A 15,125-nucleotide genomic window follows, 5' to 3' on the forward strand; every position below is an offset into this window, starting at 1 on the left:
GGGGAGCTGCTGACCGAGATTGTACCAGACGTCCATCTCCCCACTCAGGGTCCGGACCTCGATGATGGTCTGGCCCAGGAAGTCGTCAGATTCCCTCTTAAAGCGCTGCTTGACGCGAGACTTGATGTCATCRTCCTCGTCCCACACGCGGACCTTGATGCGGTCAGAGGAGTTATGGCACTCGCTGGGGAGGCGAGAAGGGCCCTGGGATGAGCAGGGGAACCTTTCCAGTCACTCCCCACCACTGTTTCCCTAAACAAAAGGGACCATTCCAGCATGGGGCAGAAACTGGAGGAGAGAGATGTGGGGACACCAGCCCTCCCTCTGGGGTCTGTGCCATAAGCAGGCAACTCAGTGCCAACTTCAGCTTCTGAAATCACATCCTCTGTGGCACAAAACAGCACCCCAGGGACCCCAGCACTCCTTTCCACCCTCAGTGGAGGGAGGATGAAGCCCAGCTGGCTCCCTCCACCCTACAGGGACATGCCAACAGCCAGCACAGTCCAGCATGACCATAGGGAGGGAAGGGAATGGGGAGACCAGGGGTGAACTTACAAATGGAAGTTCTCCTCCCAGACTGGGTTGAGATTGCCGTAGATAGTCTTAGTCCTTTTTTTTGTCTTTCCAACCTGGACAGTGACATAGGGGTCACTGGAACCAGTCTTATCCTTCGCTTGCAGGCCCTGGGCGCAAACCACTGCAGCACAGCATAGAATAGCACAGAGAACAGAGAGAGAGGTCAGTGCCACAGCCACACCAAGACYCCCAAAACAGGCACCTGTGCTACCCCAGGGGCTGAAGCTGCCTGGCAGGATGAGTGGCTGGCCAATGGGGACACCCCCATGGTCCCCAAGGCTGAAGGTGACAAGTGCCCACCTGTGATGCTGATCTTGGCCGACCATTTGGAGGTGCCRTCCAGGACACTCTGCTTGACCGCCTTCATCTGCTGTGTGTGTGTGGTCTTGTTGACCCCAAACACCTCCTGGATCAGCTCAAATATCTCTGGTTTGTTGCGCTCCCGGATCTTCATGCGGTCCTTGAGCACCATGATGATGTTCTGGGTCCGGTCCTCTGCTCCATGCTTGGAACTCTTCTCTGCCGCCCCTGGAGAGGACAGGTGTGGGTGAGATGGGGCGGGGGGCTGGTGGTACCAGGAGAGAGATGAGAGCTCTCTCAGGTGGGTGTGCTGGGCTTGGGGACAAGACAGGAGGAAATGGCTTCAAGTTGCACCAGGGGAGGTTTAGGTTGGATATTGGGGAAACTTCTCCCCCAGAAGTGTTGTCCAGCCCTGGCATAGGCTGCTCAGGGCAGGCAGAGTCACCACGCCTGGAAGTATTCAAGATACATGCAGCTGTGGCTGTTGGGGATATTGTTTAGTGGTGACCACGACAGTGCTGAGTTGATAGTCGGACGTGATAATCTTAAAGGTCTTTTCCAGCCTTAACAATTCCACAATTCCACGATTTCATGCATTAATTAATTCAAACCTGGAAGGATCTACACTCTGCCCAGGATGAGTCTGCCCTGCCCACCACTTCACCCATGCCCAAGTCAGAAACTGCGCCCTCCTCCCTCTCCATAGCAAGAAGGGATGAGTTCGWGGGCCCCAGGTCCTTACTCTGCAGGCAGTCGGCATTGAGCAGGTCCTGGCACTTCTCGTGGCACTTGACGCCGCACTCGGCGCAGCGCATGCCCTGCCGGGCGATGCCCCACAGCAGCCCCTCACACTCGTAGCAGTACGTGGGCGTGGTGGCCGTCCACACCTCGAAGTTRTGGGGCGTCGTGCAGGAGATGGGGTACACTAAGGCTTGCAGGGTCTTCTTGTAAACATGGTTTTTCTGTGCAGGGACAGCGTAGAGAAGGGGAGAAATGCTGAAGCAGGRCAGAGGATGGCAYTTGGGGACATGGTTTAATGGTGGCGCTGCCGGGTTGACAGCACCCCAGTGCTGTTGCAGTTGGATCTGATGATCTTACAAGTTCTGTCCAACCTCAATGATCCCATGATTCTATCCCCAGGTGCAGCCATGAGCATCCCAGAGGCTGTAGCACTGCCAGAGGATGCTGGTGGGGCACAGACCCTGCACCTCCCCTGTGGGCTGGCCCCCAGCACTCAGTGTCCCCCTCCCAGCCACCTCCACCCCAGAACTTACCAGCTCCTCATTGTTCAAGGTGCTCGAGGCCAGTGCGGACGTGATTCCCGCTTTCCTGGACTGGACCAGGGACTGTGGGAAAGAAAGAGAGTTCCCAGATCCAGCAGAGCATGGGAGRTCCCTCCTCCWCTCCCAGTGGTGATGGAACACCCARGACAGAYGCCAATCCCAGATGGGGARGGGTCCTGGCTGCACGGGGGGCACTGGGGAACAGCCCAGCCACCACTGTGCMGTGGGACTGGAACCGGTTCAGCAGCCTGTGGCATTCCCAGTTCAGCTCCAGTGAGGCAGAGCCTCTCAATGTCTGAGAGCCCTGGGGAGATTGGGTGGGGGGCACTTACCATGGCCTGTGGGCAGCCAGGGCAGGCGAGGGGAGAAGAAAAAGCCATTAGTGCAAACCCTTCCCAGGAGAGTCCCTACCCTGCCAGAACCAGTGGGAATCAGGGCAACACCCCCTCATCCAGCACTGGGCAGTTCCTGCTGGGGTGGGATGTGTCCCCAGACCACAGCGCTGGCTGCAGCCTGCAAATCCCAGCAGGAAAAGGCAACAGCCCCCCCAAACCCCTCCACACTGCCCACCCCATCACCCCCCACCCCCACAACACCAACACAGCACAGTGCAGAAGCATCAGCGGCTGCCCAGGAGGGCTGGGGGTGGGGGCACCGGGTTGGGGGCAGCAAGGGGGATGGGGGGGACACAGGTCGGGAACAGGAAGGTGGCAGCCCAGGGAGGGCACACAGTGGAGCTGAAGAGGTGTAAAGAGAGGGGAAGGACAGGAAGGGCACCTAATTCTGGGGGCAAAAGGTGTCTGGTTTCCAAAACTGCTGTCCCCTGCCATGAGGGCTGGGAGGGGAACAGCAGAGTGACCCTGTGCAACAGAGCCCAGGGGCTGGAGGGGACCCCACCACAGGGGGCCCATACACGGGGGGTCCCCAGCCCCATACACTGGGACAGTGGGGACAAGAGCACAGGGTCTGGGCTACTTGGAAAAGCCAMTGCCAGCCCTCCCCTCGTGCAAGGGTCTGTCTGTCCAGCACCAGCACGGTCCGAGCTGCAGGGACCTATGGCAGCTGGCACAGGAAGGGACGAGGGACRCAGCACCAGTAAAAAACTGGGGAACCAGATCCAGCCCCGGGAAGCCTCAGGCTGATGCTTGGTGTAGGGACAGGAGATCCGTTAAAGAGAAGCACCCTCGGGTAGGGAAAGCCCAGCTCCCCACTGCAAGGAGGGCCAGGAGCCCCCAGGGCAGTGGGACACCCCCGCCCCCGTTTGGGAGGGCTGGGGGGGCTGAGGGCTGGCGGCAGCCCCCAAGGGCGCTGTCTCTTTAACCCCTCGCACCGCGCTCACCAGATCGCTGACTAGAGGGAGAGATTTGCGTCCAGGCTTAATGTCGGGCATGCTGTTAATGCAGCGCAGAAACCTTACAGCCGCCCCCCTGCCGCGGGGAAGGCCCAGCCAGGCCACAGGAAAGAAAACAGAGAACACAAGCCATGTTAGAGGCAGCTGGGGAGCGGGGCACGGGCGGCGCGGTCCGGTGGGGGCGCAGCGGGAGCGAAGCCGGCAGCTGTGGGGGGGTGCCTTGGGAGGAACCTCACCAAATCGCTAACTAGGGGGATGGGCTTTCGCTTGCGAATGTCCGGCATGCTGTCTATAATGATCAGCCCGCCACCAGGCCTGCAAGAGAGAGGAGAGTCAGCGGGGAAGGGGAAACTGAGGCAGGAAGGGGCACCCTGTTATTGCCCCACGGTCACTTCACAGAATCACGGRATAGTTTGTGCTGGGAGGGACCTTAAAGTTCATCTCGTTCCACCCCCTGCCACAGGCAGGGACACCTTCCACTAGATCAGGTTGCCAACCTGGCCTTGGACACTCCCAAGGATKGGRCAGCCACAGCTGCTCAGGGCAACCTGTGCCAGGGCCTCAGCACTCTCTCAGGAAAGGATTTCTTCTTCATATCTAGGACTTGGTGGACAGGRCTGCAAAGCAACCACTCATGGGATCCCCATCCCCACCACCACCCAAGCCAGGGCAGGGATCCGAAATGAAAACTGGCAGGAAAGGGATTTCAACAAAAACTCTGATTTTTTCCACATGTGAAGCATGACAGTGAAATGCAGGAGAAAAATGGCCCATTTGGCTTAGTCAGCTTTGGCCTTGCAGCGTGAGGCTGGGGAGCTGGGGTTCCCTCTGGCGCCCTAAGGAGAGCATTGAGCAGGTGAGCCTCAAGTTCTGCTGCAAGAGAACACAAGGCAGGAATGGCACCTCCCAGCCCTGTCGGAAAGAAATCCCCACAGTGATCTGGGGAGTCTCAGGCAACCTACCAGGCTCTGCCCAGTCCATGGCAGGGCTGTCGGCGAGGGCAGGACAGGACTGAGACCTCCAGCCCAGATGAGAGGCTCAGGATTTTCTCCGTGAGGGAAGCAGGAGTTGCCACCCCAAGTCAGTCCCACCCCATCTCACCTCCTCTCTCTCCCCCTCAGCAGCAGCTGTTGTCGACACACAATGGTGCCATCTCTGCTGACTCCTCCAAAAGCACTGACTAGCCCCAAAATCTGGCCTTCCTGCATGCCCACATCTCAGCAACCCTTCCCCACGCAAGCTTGCTGCTGAGCTCACTAAAAAAATCACATCCTAATGGGGAGGGGACTGAGATCCCGGGGGGGCAGAGTGTACACAGCTTCCTCCTTGTACTTACCCGCCTTTGAACCACAGGGATTTCTCTCCATCACCTTCCCCGCGGGCCTGGAAAACAAGGGACAGTGTCAGGGCACAGCAGGAGCCACCAGCATGGGAACAGCCCCCRCAGAGCAGTGAGAGCCCACAGCACTGGGGGAGCATGGAATGATGAGCAGGGTGGGCAGAGAAAAGTGTGTTCCAAAACCAAGGGGGCTCCTCCCAGCAGAGAGAATAAGTATTTGGGATTAAATCTCTTCAGGAGGCTGACCTGTGTGAGCGGTGGGTGGGCTTCAGTGGAGGGGCTGAGGCTGGCAAAGCRGGGGGGATGGCTACAATTGGGGGCTTGGGGGAGTGGAGAAGCATCACAAAGGCTCAGCAGGTCCTCAGGGACCCACAGCAGTTGGAGAGAAGAGCAGGGAAAAAGCCAGAGCACATGGAAAAGGGTGTGTGTGCAGGGATCAACCAGTGGTGCCACCTCCCTTGAAGGAAGGGATTGTTTTGGGGGRGAAGGGAGGAGAGAGACCATCACCCCTCCTTCGTGGGCAACCCCTGCACACACACACACACACAGGCACACACACAGGGAAGGCACACACGTGGCTGGCAGGTTCCAGGGGGACATGCTTACCTGCAGGCAGGCTACACCCCTTCCCTGCAGGAAGGGGAGACGCGGGTGCAAGGGCCATGGTGGTGGACAACTGAAAAGAGAAGCGGTGGGGAGGGGGATCGAGACCCCGGGGAGCGAATCCAGAGCCAAAACAAAAAGAAAAGATGGAGGATGGAGTCTAAAAACAAAACAAAATATTGTCAACTCAACAGAGGGGAGAGGGTGGGGGTCTCGCACCGGCACACACATGCAGCACACATGGGGGGTCCTCAGCACTCCCGGCCCCTCCRGGCATCCCACTTGGTGGGAATGGGGTTGTGGGGCACCACTGTTGGTACCCCCAGGCCAGGATGGGTCCGTGGATGTCCCTGGAAGCTGCCCAGGTGTGCATCCAGCCCGGGGCTGCAGCGGTGGCCGGGGGGTCCTCACCTCCTGCAGCTGCATGCAGACCTTGTTGAAGGCTCTCAGCCAGTTGGCTTTGGCTCGTGCTTTAGGGTCCTGCACCTCCTCTTCTGCTGGCTCCCTGCAAGCACACACAGCCCCTGTCACCTCCCAGCATGGCACTAGGGAGCGGGGAGCAGCCCTCACACCCCCAGCACATCTGAGGCTGTGATTTGGGGATCCTGATGGGCCTTGAGACAGCAAGGACATGGCAAAACCCCATCATGGTACCAGGGGTACCAGAAAGGGCAGCAGATCCCACTGCAAAGGGCAGCACAGTCAGGGCACAGCACTGGGAAGACCCTGCCCTGAGCACCCAAGTGACACACAGGAGACAGTGACACAAGCATGTGAATTAAATATCCTTTGCCCTTCACCTCCCCAGCACAATGTCCCCTGGCCACTTCTTTCTGGGGTGAAGAACACCCAACACCCCTGTGGCTCTAAACCCAGGGAAAACTGTCTGCCTGGACATGCTGAGTGTTGTGGGCTTTTTTCYTCTCCTACAAAATCAAGGAAAAACATGGAGGAAAAGAAAAATAAATCCTCCAAACATACTACACTCCTGGAGAGCCTGGTGTGATATGACACAGGAGAGAGGAGCCCAGAACCACTCTGGGAAGAGGCCATGGGGTGCTCAGATGAACCTGCCCAAACCTGAGGGGCTTTGTGCTAATCTGGGATTCTCTGTGCTAACCTGGGGTCCTCAGCATTAACCTGTGGCTCTCAGCACTAATCTACTGTACCCAAAGCTAATTTGGGGTCATCAATATTAATCTGAGGCCTCAGCACTAATCTGGGGCTCCCAGCACAATCTGGGGTTCCCAGCACAATCCATGGTCCCCAAATCCCAGCACTGCAYCCCCCAAGCCCCCTGCCCAGTCGGCACTGAAGGCAGACCTGACCTGAGGCCCCCAGGCTCCTGCGAGGTCTTGTTTTTTATATTTGTTTAAAAAACAGCTTATTACACAATGTTTTAAATTAGAGCCTCCCCATTCCTGGTCTGTAATTTAAACTAAATAAAAGGCTGAAAAAGCCTGTCACAGTTCATTTCTGCACAGAGGAGTGACACTCACTGAAAATGGAAATGGTCAATAACAATATTTGAATAATTTGTCCCCAAGATATGAATTATTCACATGCTCCACCAGGAACCTGGCCACCAGTTAATTCACCTGTACAGCACAGGAGGCCATGAATGAGCTTTTACCAGGCCTAGGGAGAGGATTGACTCCTGTGAAGGAAATCTCCTCTGACCAAGCTCTGTCCAGGCTGCCAAGAGCTTGAGCCAGAGGGGAGGAGTTGCAGCCCCAGGACACCCCTTCCCCCAGCCCCAGGCTTGTCCCAGGTTATAAATCTGCAGCCCTGCAACCCCAGCAGGTTCTTGAACACCTTGAACCTTGCTTAGCACAGTGGGTGGCTGGGCCAGGGCAGCACGCCCAGGGGGCTGGCTCTTGCCTGGGTGGCAAAAGGTGGGCTTTCCCCACCTCGATATCTCAGGCACCTGGAAAAGCTCCAGACATGGCAGAAGGTCCCTGGTCCTGTGCCAAGCACCATTCCTGAGCCACCTCCAGAGCATCCTCAGCACCTCCAGGCACTGTGCCCTCCCAGGGACACAACAGGACAGCTCCCCCTCCTACCTCTCATCCGGCTTTGGGGGCTCAGTCTCCGGGGCTGCCTCTTGCACAGGAACTTCCTCCTCTGCCCGCTGGGCCTGGAGGGCCTCAGGAGCTTCCTGGGGGATAGAGGTGTCCTTCTCCTCCTTCCTCTCCTCTTTCCTCTCCTCCTTCCTTTCCTGCTGCTGAGGCTTCTGCTGTGGGACCAGCTGGGGTTGCTGCTGCTGTTGCTGCTGCTGTTGCTGTTGCTGCTGTTGCTGCTGCTGTGGCACCTGTTGYTGCTGCTGCTGTGGAGGGGGTTTCTGTGGTGGTGGTGGGTACGTTTCGTGCTCAGGGGGTTCATAGGTGTCCTGCTCCCGCAGCTCCTCCTCCTCCTCCTCCAGCTCCTCGTCCTTGGGGTAGCCCTCTTCAGTCTCACTGTAGTCCTCAATGAACTCTTCCTCCTCCTCCTCCAGGTAGAGATCATCATCATCCTCCTCCTCCCAGCGTGGCGAGTCCTTGCGGTAGCTGACAGAGCTGTGGCAGGAGTGGTAGGAGTCGCCGTCCCTCTCGTCCAGCTCTGAGTCCCTCAGGCTCTCATTCTCGAAGTCCTCGCTCAGCTGGGAGCTGCCCTGGCTCAGCTCTGCCGACGAGGCGTAGCGGCTGCTCCCTGTGGGGCTGAGGGGTGAGGGGACACAAGGACAGGGCTCCCGTGAGTCCATGTCACCTCAGGAGCCCCACACCGGGGCGGGAGGATGAACATCTTGCACCGGGAGCATTGGGCTCCTTGTCCTGGGAGCCGAAGGCACAGAGCCAGGAGGCTCCAAGGGCTGGAACCAGCCCCCCACGCTGGGGCACTCAYAGGGCCTGACCTCCCTGCCTGTGCCTGGGCTGACAGCGGGAATGGGGGAGACAGCGTCTGTCCCCTCAGCTCACCCCAGCCAGGGTGGTGGCAGCAGCACCCCCARCCAGATCCTGCCTCCTGCTGCTGCYGGGMACCCTGTCCTGYCCCCAACACACAGATCTGTCACACAGCTTCTACCCTGACATCCCAGTGCTCCCGCAGCCTTCCTGGGCACCCAGCCCCAGGATATCCCCTCAACCCCTTCACTCCTCCTAACACCATCCCTACCCAGGGGTCCCCTTTTCACTCTTCCTGCCAGGCCAGACCCCTTCCCCCACCCTGTCTGCCCCCCTGGCCCTTTCAGCCCCCTTCTCTCACAGTTTCCTGAGTGGGGGTCCCACAGGGGTCCCTGTGTCCCAGGAGGCTGCTGGGGACAGGGCAGCCCCATGGCTCTGTGGGGACAGGCTGACAGAAGCAGACATGCAGACAGGACAGGGACATGCCGAGGAAGAGGCCGACACCACGTCTCCAGCACTGGCAGCCAGGGCTCAGGGGGTGTGTGAAGGGRCAAGGATGAGGGAGYGCAATGGGCAGAGCCCAGAGTGGCMGAGCCAGGCTGTGGGAAGCCAGGGGACACCACAGGGAAGAGAGTATTGGGGGATGCRCAAGCTGGTCCCAGCTGGGAGGGGTACTGGGACCATCCAGGCACCTTGGGAAGGAGAACTTGGGGCACTGGGATGAAGGAGACACRGCTCATGCCCAGAAACCCCACACCTCCCCATCCTGATCCTGGATAGAGCTGGGAGAGGGGTCCTTGGCACATCGCAGCGTCCCAAATCACTGCATGAGGCTTTTGCCCAAACAGGCGCTCCCTGGCAGGTGACCAGGAACAGGGGGTGGCATTTGAGTCACGGAGGGCCCAGTCCCACACTCACTGGCACGACAAGGAACGGGCAGCGGCGCTGCCAGATGGTCACAGCGCCAGCGAGCAGCACCAGGACACCGGGATGTGGCCCCATGAACTGGGGTGAAGCAGCAAGAGGGAACACCASAGGGCTGGGGGGACACCTGGAGCATCCCAAAGCTGTCCCTGTACAAGGATGTGGGGCGGAGAGGGTGGCACAAGGCCGCCCTTGCCAGGACTGGTGTTGGCCTCACCATGGCTGCACGGAGCGACCACAGCACTCTGCGACGGCACAGGCACAYGGCACAGGCAGTGACCCACCTATCCGATAGGTCTAGGGACCGCCTGCTCTCAAGGGAAGGCTGGCGGCTGGTCCGCCTGCTCGACTCAGAACCGGACTCAGCGTCGCTGCGTCCGTTTGCGGCAGAGTCTACACTACCATAGCGTCTGCCGGGGAGGAGAGGAACATGGTCAGTGAGGTCCCRGCTGTCACACCGCCGCCACCCGCCACCCCCTGCTGCAGAGGGGACACCGGCAGGGAGGCTCTGTCCATGTGGATGGGGCTTGGCGCTTTGGGCTGGGTTCTGCTGCAACCACAGGAACAAAGCATCGGGCAGCTGTCCCTGCCACGTCTACTGCCCCAGACAGCCAACACCCCACTGCCCAGCTCCCAGCAGGGATAGGCAGGRGTGGGGAGCCCCAAACCCAGCATGGACAGAGGAGGGAATTGACCCAAAAGAGTTTGAAAACTTCCCAAWGAAAAGGAAAGGCTTGGATGGGGCCAGCACCACCCTACTCTTCCGCACCACAGCATCCTTCCCTCCATCACTCCATCACCCACCGCCCTAGGAGTGCCATCTCTGGCGTCACCCTGGGGACCTGCTGGCCTCTGTCACCTGCAGGGGAAGTTGGAGAGCGGGTCCCGGGGTGAGCTGGCTATGGCCACACTACCTGATGGGAGCCTGGTCCGAGTAGTCCATCTCGTAGCTCTGCATGGAGTCCGTGTAGGAGTCGCGAGAGCTCTGCTGCTGGTGCCTCATGGGGTACTGGTGCACGGAGGCATTGGGCTGGGAGGTGGTGTAGTAGGGTGGGGGGATGCTGTTGCTGGTCTCGCTGCGGTAGTCGCTGTCCCGGTCRTCCACAGTGCTGTCAGGGTCATCGTCTGCAAGGGGTCACAGTGAGCGGGGTGGGGGATGGCCCAAATCCACCCCTGCCCTGCACAGACCCACCAGTGCCACCAGTGTGTCCCCACCGCTGTGGGAGCATGCTGGGAGGTGAGCCCAGGGCGGGGTGAGGGGTGAGCTGACATTCTCAGCACAGGAAGGGTATGGGGAGGATGAGGGGAAGGCAGAGGGGAAATTTGGGACATACAGAAGGAGGAAGAGGACAGGGGGCAGAGACCCTCCCTCTGTCCCACCAAAGTCCCACCACAGAGGCAAAGCCCAAGCTGCTCATTGTCCCTGGAACAACCCAAGGGCACAGAGCCCCATGGTGCCATGTCCCCACCAGCCCATGGAGACGGTCCTGCCYAGGACAGGGCACTTGGTGACACTGTCCTCATCCAGCACAGAGTCACAGCATGAGGCCACAGGCTAAACCCAAGCTCTGGGTCCTCTGAGCCCTGGGCCAGGCAAAAATGGGTGAGCTGGGGACCCCCAACCAGGGAAGAGAGGAGGGGCAGGATACTTACTCTGCTGTTCTCCCCAGCCAAAATAATTCCAGTTGCCTACAAAGAAAGGGGCAGAGACAATAAAGATGGAGGAGGCTGTCTGGGAGGAACCAGCATCTCCCCAGACGGCACACTGGGTTGAGGACACTGCCCTGGGGACAGCATCCAAGATGGGACACACTGGCACTGGGACAGTGCCCAGGCCTGAACATGGTGACAGCAAGCTGGACTGGAGACAGTGCCTGGTGTGTCACTGGTGTCACTGACTCAGGCTGGGGACAGTGCAACGGCCAGGCATGGGGGCACTCACAGGGGACAGGGCCTAGGGTTGGGCACTGAACCATACATGGCCCTGGGGTGCTTACAGAAGGGGAAACTGAGGCATGTGTCGGGACAATCTGAGCTGCTACCCCAAATCTGGACCCCCCCCCCAGCAAACCCCATCACTASCCTTGCTGACCCTTGCCCCAGGGTGACCATCCTCACCAGCCCCATTGCCCTCACGCCCTGTTCCCTCCACCTACGGGAAAGCTCACCCCCTGGGAGCAGAGAGACAGCAAAGAAACGCCAGCAAATACAGGAAGGAAGACAGGAATGGGGATGGGGACAGGCTATGGGGTGAAGCTGAACCCCACTAGGGCTGGGATTCAATGCCCCAAAGCAGATGAGCAGCCCACCCCTTACAATTCCTCAGTGTGGAGAAAGGAGGGTGTGGGGGTACGGGATACCCTGTGGCAGCAGGGCAGGGACAGGGCAGCACTTACAGCACTGCGAGCCATGCACGGGCAGAGGCTTCTCCTGCTCCTCCTGGAAAGCATACTGGGGAGAGAGGGGCTGCTGAAGGCTTCTGCTGGCAACACAGCCCCTGCCCCCCACCCCAGCTCTGCCTGCACTCACATCATCCTGGTCCCGCATCGCATTGAGCTGCTCCAGCTTCTTGGCCCAGTACCTGGCCTCCTCCTCGGGGATGTCTGTGAGGGTGAAAACACCAGTGGGTACAGAGACATCTTTCACCCCCAGAGCAGCCTTCAAGCTTTTTGGGCCACAGGATCAGACCCTCAGCCCCAGCTCCAAGGCTCATGRGCATCCCTGGGGCCAGGGGCAAGGAAGGACACAGGCCAGGCCTGGGGGAGTCGGGGATGGGSGATGGGGTACCCACCCAGCGGTAGCTCAAAGCGGGTGTCAAGGAGGATGCGGTGGAAAGTCGGATCTTTGGTGCCTGAAATCTCATTGTCAGTCATGATGACCTGGGAGTCGAGCGTGAGCCATTCCCCAGGGCCCTCCTGCAGGGTAGAAATGGGGTGAGGAGAGCTCCCAGACCCCTGTTTCCCAGCCCCACAACCCCAGCAYATGGAGTCTGGCCCCAAGCAGGATGCAGAAGGTTCTGCCTGGCCCAAAGGACARCTGGGGGTGGCAGATGTCCCTTGGRGCTCAGCAGGSAGATGGCTGTGCCTGGCTCCCTACCTCATTGGACTGCCGGATGGTCCGGAGGGGGATCCACACTGTGCCCACCATGGTGTCCCAGATGAGCCCCTTGTTCCACACCTCCACYGTCAGGCCCAGGTCCAGCCGGTTGATCTCACTGGGGACAGGACAGGTATCGGGTTACTCCCCACACCAGGTTAACCCCCCTCAGGTTACCTATTCTCAGCAGCCCCCTGGGACCACCGCAGCTTCTACCTGACCCCTCCACCCCAGGACTCAGATGAGCCCCCCAGATCTGGAATCAGGGCAGTGGAGAACTCCCCGTGTTATTTGCGGGGGTGAGGGGGAGCAGCAGGGATGGGGGAGCTCGGGGTAGCCCCTGGACACTCACAACATGAAGTCCTGCTCCCASGAGGGCAGGTTGCCTCGCACCGCGATGGTCGTGCTCTTGACATTCTGCACCTTCAGGGTCACGTAGGTGTTAAACTTCTCTGTGGGAACAAGCAGAGGGTGAAGTGACCCCCAGTGTGTCTCCAGTCACCGACACTGCCCCCTGCCACTCCCACACACCCTTCCCTCAGCACCCCAGCTGCAGGAGGAATCCCATCTCTGCCAGGGCTGGTAGGATGTGAGCCCCCTGCTCCTGTCCAGGGCACYCCCATCTGTGGGTGTGTATCCCCAACTTGCCCAATGATGTCTCCAGAGCTGAGGGTCCCCTCAATCCCCTTCCCCAACCCCTCCTCTGACCTTACCACACCCCACCAGCCCAAGAGCCCCCTACCCTCCCCCAAGGCAGGCAGGCAGGTGGGGTCTCACTTACCTTGGGGCCCGTCGTACTTGGCCTTTTTAACTGTGGGGACAAAGGAGGGGAAGAGAATCACCCTGAGACCCTGTGGGAGGGGACTGGGGACCYCCACCAGCATGCCAAGGGGGTGGGAGGACCCCAGTCCTGGCTGCCCCCCCACCCTCCTCAGCTCCCAGGTGGGGAAGGTGTCGGGATCCCCAGTGACAAGTGAGGGTGGGGGATCAGACATGAGCTATAGGTGGGTATGAGTGGGAAGCAAAGGCTCCCACAAAAAAACTGCTCCTCTGGGACAGCTTGCAACCCCAAATGACCAGCCTTCCTCTGTTGAGGGGGTGTTACATCCAGCCCCCCCCCCCCCCCCGCCAACACACTTGTGAATTAGGATTTATTTGGATGTTACCATCCGTATCTCCTGGGAAAATCTGTGGTCTGGGGGGCCCTGTCCCCCACTCCAGTCCCAGCTGGGGAGGTCACCAGCCCAGCAGCACCAGGGTTAAGTCTCTCCCAAACCACTGACCCGGATTTCCCACAGGAACCCTCGTGGGTCGGGGGCGCTGTAACTCTCCCTGCCCAAAACCAACCCCAGGGGTGGTGGATACCCTTCCAAAATCCCAAATAGCCCCAAAACGCCCCCACTGCCGCTAGCCTTGTCTCCCTCCTGGGGACACCGTGGGGCTCATTCCCACCCTGCCCATTGGGGTGTGCAGGGGGGCTCCAATCCTGATCAGCACCACGAGAAACCCTTCCCCCCGATTCTGGCTGACCCCCCGGCTTCACCCAGCTGGGTTAGGGTCGGTGCCCAGGTTTTGGCTGCAGTGGGGGGTAAATGGAGCTGAGCACAGCCAGGCACCGACGCTGCCAATAGGGGGGGCGGAGGGGGATGAGGGGTGCCCTCCGGGATGCCAAGAGGGGAGCGGGCGGGGAGAGAATGACACAGCACCCGGAGAACGGTTAAATGACGCGGGTGCCAGCGGGTGCAGGACCAACGTGACCGAGCAGGGATGAAAATAGCCCTGGYGACATCAAAGGTAATTTGATTTCGGAGACGTGCCACTCGCCAGCCGCTTATCACCCGCCACCAGCGCCGGAGGGGACGCGGGGCTGCCGCCGGCGCCACGTGCCTGCCAGGGCTGGGAGGAGGCCGTGTGGCACCAGCAGCCTCGGGGAAACTGAGGCAGGGGCAATCATCGCCTGGGGAAACAACTGGGGACCCTCTGGCTCGTCTGCCTTCCCTGTGCCCACCGAGAGGGTGACACGTTTGGTGGCTTTTAGCCCGAAGGAAGGTCGCCAGCCACGTCACTGGCAGCCATGTTCCCAGGGAATCAGAAGGCTGCGGGAGCTGCAGCTCCACTCAGGGTGGGGGATTCACACGTGGGGGGTGGGCAGAAAGCTCCGGGATCCCAGAGATCCTCGAGTGACACCAGGTTGGGAGCCTGGAGAGTGCCTGAGGACGGCTGGCGTCACTGTGCGTAATAATTATGTAAATTAAATAGAATGTATTTATACATTATATTATACGTATTATATATTTATATTACTCTGTTCCAATAGAGTATTTGGAGCCAGAACCCGCCTGTGGCTGACAGGGATCCCCTTCCCCCGGGCCCGGGGCACCCACTACTCTTCACCAGCTGCTGCTTCCAAAAAGGAATGGGAGAGCAGAGGAAGGAAAAGCTCCAAAAATACCCGAGCTGACAGGAACAAACGATTACCCGGGGAACACGTGGCTTTCCTGGCTGTCATCTCCTGCCAGGGAGAAGTCCTGCTGCCACCATCTGCGGGATGTGCTGCCCTCCCACCCATCAAAGGGTCCCCAAAGTTGGCACAGGGGTGGCGAGTCCTGGAGCTAAATTCAACCTGAGTTCCCAGGCAAAGAACTGAGGACAGTGTGGCACCGATGTTACACCAAGAAGCTGGGTGTTTCCCGGGCTGGGGTGATTGTGCTCCTCTCAGGGGATGTTGACCAGYTGGGGAAACTGAGGCAGGAGGCAGCTGGCAGTAATTGCAC

At 59.6% G+C, this 15,125-nt stretch overlaps 1 protein-coding gene across 1 annotated transcript in view; it reads right to left on the reverse strand.

The window, feature by feature from the left end:
- UNC13A (unc-13 homolog A) overlaps positions 1 to 12,749 on the reverse strand; it is a 32,540-nt gene extending 19,791 nt beyond the window's left edge. Inside the window, exons 1-18 of the mRNA XM_057376869.1 lie at positions 12,704 to 12,749; positions 12,352 to 12,469; positions 12,047 to 12,170; positions 11,785 to 11,858; positions 11,652 to 11,706; positions 10,909 to 10,944; positions 10,170 to 10,380; positions 9,540 to 9,665; positions 7,516 to 8,148; positions 5,864 to 5,957; positions 4,847 to 4,893; positions 3,747 to 3,825; positions 2,492 to 2,497; positions 2,151 to 2,222; positions 1,619 to 1,838; positions 877 to 1,104; positions 556 to 697; positions 15 to 184 (exon numbers count right to left, since the gene is read on the reverse strand). Coding sequence (XP_057232852.1) covers positions 15 to 184; positions 556 to 697; positions 877 to 1,104; positions 1,619 to 1,838; positions 2,151 to 2,222; positions 2,492 to 2,497; positions 3,747 to 3,825; positions 4,847 to 4,893; positions 5,864 to 5,957; positions 7,516 to 8,148; positions 9,540 to 9,665; positions 10,170 to 10,380; positions 10,909 to 10,944; positions 11,652 to 11,706; positions 11,785 to 11,858; positions 12,047 to 12,170; positions 12,352 to 12,469; positions 12,704 to 12,708 — 2,440 coding nt within the window. The 5' untranslated portion in view covers positions 12,709 to 12,749. The remainder of the gene's footprint in view (positions 1 to 14; positions 185 to 555; positions 698 to 876; positions 1,105 to 1,618; positions 1,839 to 2,150; positions 2,223 to 2,491; positions 2,498 to 3,746; positions 3,826 to 4,846; positions 4,894 to 5,863; positions 5,958 to 7,515; positions 8,149 to 9,539; positions 9,666 to 10,169; positions 10,381 to 10,908; positions 10,945 to 11,651; positions 11,707 to 11,784; positions 11,859 to 12,046; positions 12,171 to 12,351; positions 12,470 to 12,703) is intronic.
- Between the last annotated feature and the right edge of the window lie 2,376 nt (positions 12,750 to 15,125).

This window comes from Malurus melanocephalus, unplaced genomic scaffold, assembly GCF_030028575.1.
Source record: "Malurus melanocephalus ecotype Western Australia unplaced genomic scaffold, MMel_1.1 scaffold_293, whole genome shotgun sequence".
Classification (NCBI taxonomy): domain Eukaryota; kingdom Metazoa; phylum Chordata; class Aves; order Passeriformes; family Maluridae; genus Malurus; species Malurus melanocephalus.